The sequence below is a fragment of the Tupaia chinensis genome, unplaced genomic scaffold, assembly GCF_000334495.1.
Source record: "Tupaia chinensis unplaced genomic scaffold, TupChi_1.0 Scaffold144150_1, whole genome shotgun sequence".
Lineage (NCBI taxonomy): Eukaryota > Metazoa > Chordata > Mammalia > Scandentia > Tupaiidae > Tupaia > Tupaia belangeri.
The window spans coordinates 1,055,147-1,058,132 of record NW_006204006.1 but is presented as its reverse complement, the minus strand read 5'-3'; the positions used below and the strand labels follow the sequence as shown (position 1 = coordinate 1,058,132).

At 38.4% G+C, this 2,986-nt stretch overlaps 1 protein-coding gene across 4 annotated transcripts in view; it reads right to left on the bottom strand.

Moving 5' to 3' along the window:
• The window catches only part of CCM2 (CCM2 scaffold protein), a 34,937-nt gene that overhangs the window by 15,274 nt on the left and 16,677 nt on the right, over positions 1-2,986 (bottom strand). The window contains exon 3 of one of the 4 annotated variants that reach the window (XM_006166032.3): positions 1,659-1,700. The exons of the other annotated variants lie outside the window; for them this stretch is intronic. Within the exon in view, the coding sequence (XP_006166094.2) occupies positions 1,659-1,700 (42 nt within the window). The remainder of the gene's footprint in view (positions 1-1,658; positions 1,701-2,986) is intronic. 4 annotated transcript variants of the gene reach the window in all.

Here is a 2,986-nt window from a genome sequence, read left to right as displayed (position 1 = left end):
GGACCCGGTGGCTTAAAACTCACGCCGGGCGCGTGTGCGTGCGTGCCCAAGATCCCGAGAGGAGAATGGAGGAGAAGGGATTGCGGCGTGACCATCCCCCCTGGGGGGTGATTTCTCGCTTTCTGTCTCTATGTCTCTCTCTGTCTGTCTGGCGAGCGCACGCGCCCTACAGTGAAAATCTCTCCAAAAGTCTCTCCAAAAAAAAAAAGAAATAAGAGAACAAAAGGCAACTAAGAGAATGACCAATTTAATGCTAGGGACAAGAAATATCAATAATAATGTTGCATGTTAACTTCTAGGATTTAAACAGAAAGATTGGACCACAATAACAAAGAGAGTTTGAACCTAAGACTGAAATCATGAAATAGAATTTTACGACTTTTGAGTAAAACATTACTGATTTTTTTTACTATGCTTCGTTTTCACAATTTAAACATTTTACTTTCGTTTGACTTGTTGATAGGTTCAGCAATTTGTTAAAATATTTTTCTTGTTTGTTTCTTTAAATGGAAACAAATTTTTCTTCCCTCCTGACCCCTCTTGAATTGGAAATATTTGGGAGTATTCAAAAATTTGCATAAGTTCAATAATGCTTGTTGCATTGAATCATAAACTGGAAATACTCATTATTAGACAGGTAATGTCATACCTGAAGATTAATCAGAAAACGATGGAACTCAGGTGGATCTCAAGTAAGCCAACAGAAGCTCTTAGAAAGATGGCCTGGCACCATAAATAGTTCTGTCTGACAGAGAGGATCAGAGAAGATACATGAAAGAATTTATAACATAAAATAACCTGGACTTTTTCAGCCCAGCATTGTAATCAGTAGAGATTGCAAAAGAGCAACCACACCAGAGGATTACCTTGAGAAAGATTTTGAAGGAAGAAAAGGAGACTGATCTTTGCTAGCAGGTGGTAGATCACACAATACTCGGTAGGCAGGGCTGAATTGAGAAAGTTTATGTGTGCCTACTGTGCTGGGCATTTGCTTTTCAACAGTTTGAGTAGTTGACATGTAAATATTTTCTCAAAAATATTTAAAACCACACTGTCTCTGTTGTTATAGAATCACAAACAAAATTATAAGAAATATTTTGAACATTTTTTTAATTTAAATTTTAAAATTCAGTATTGTGAAATTTTAAAAGTTGTTTATTAACTGTCAAGAACTATGAAGTATGAGCAAAAATTTTTTGATATGTAAAGTAAATGTTTGTGGAAAAATGTAAAAATAAATAAATAAGTGGGGGGAAAAAAAAGAACCAGTTCTGGTAGAATCTAGATTCTAAAATGGCTGGTGCTTCCCAGTCACTGTAGGGAGAACTGAAGACAGTGACACTGGGCACTACTCCATAAGCTTCCAATATTCCAATAGGCAACACAGCTGAGAAATGAGAACAGAAAGGAAGTGCTACAAATTATACATGTCCTCCCATAAATATGTCAAACACTTAATCCCCACTACAACAGGATTAGAGGAGAGATTTTTTAAGAGGTGATCAGGCCAGGGGGCTCTGCCCTCACAAGTGGATTAACGTTGTTATCTTGGAAGTGGGCTCCCTATAAAAGAGAGTCTGGACCCTTCTTACTCTTCCTCTCACCCTCTGTTGCCTTTCCACTGCTGGCATAGGACAATGTAACAACAAGGCACTCACCAGAGGCTGTTCCTCTGACCTTGGACCTCCTGGACTCCAGAACTGTGAGAAATAAATTTATCTTCATTTAAAATTGCCCAGTCTGTGGTACTGTCACAGCAGAACAAAATGAACCAAGACAAGAATGAATAGGTTTCTTCTGTGACACATGGCCGTGAGTCACCTGGCTCAATAAATCTCCATGACCAAGGACCTGAATGAGAAAGGCTGTGACTTGCTGTTTGCATCAGCGTCTTATCAAGTAACACAATGTTTTTAACATTTCATTTTTTAAAATTATTTTAAAATATTATTATAATTTTATTTGCTATAGGGACATGTGCTTACCAGAGAGAGAGAGTGAGAAAGTGAGAAAGCAAGCTGCCAGGTATAGGACTGGAAACACAGTCAGCCATGTGGGAGTCTAGCACCCCAACCGCCATGCCATCTACTGGCCCCAACAGTTCATTTTTAAAAAATATGCTAGTAACTTTGTCCTAAGAACAGACTTTTTAAAAAAATATTATTTTTATTAAACATTATTTATTTTTTATTTATTCATTCACTTCTTTTAACTTAACCAGACAGAGACACACACACACAGAAAGTGAGAAAACAAGCAACTAGGTCCAGGACTTGAACCAAACCGCCCAGTTGACCATGTGGGATCCAACACCTCAACCTCCGCACCACCTTCTGCCCCAATAAAATCACTTTTCAGATAAGGAAAAATCCCAGCTCTGACTCATCACAGTTCAGATGGGACAAAGCACCCCTCTTGGGGAGTTCTTTATTTTTCTCTAACCAACTGAGTTTTATGTGTTGCATAATAAGCCACCTAACATCTTTCAGGTATCACAAAATGAATTAGAGCCCAATAAAAATTAGCTTTGGGGAGGGAACGTAATTCTACTCAATTAAGGAAAACATTTTTATAGACCACAGATTAGTTTATTTTTAACACCCATCATGCCATGAATTCATAGGGAATAGGTTCCAGAAGCTCAGGCTCCTTTCCATTGGTTCTCACAAAGTGTGCTTATCTGGGTGGGGCAGGCTGGTGCTTTAGTTGAACCCAGGTACCTTTCTCTTTGGCTTCCTTCTTTTTCTGGTCATTTTCCTTCACATGGTTTAGGAAGCTATCTCTGCTCTTAGAATGCTTACTATGCTCAATATGCACATTCATTCTCTTGGCTAGAATCTTGCTCTTAACTTGTTTGTTCACAACAATGCCTATAGCATGCTGGGTAACACTGTAGACTCTTCCAGGTTTGCCATGGTAACATTTGTAGGGCATTCCTTTTTGAACAGTACCTATTCCCTTGATGTCTACAATATCACCTTTCTTG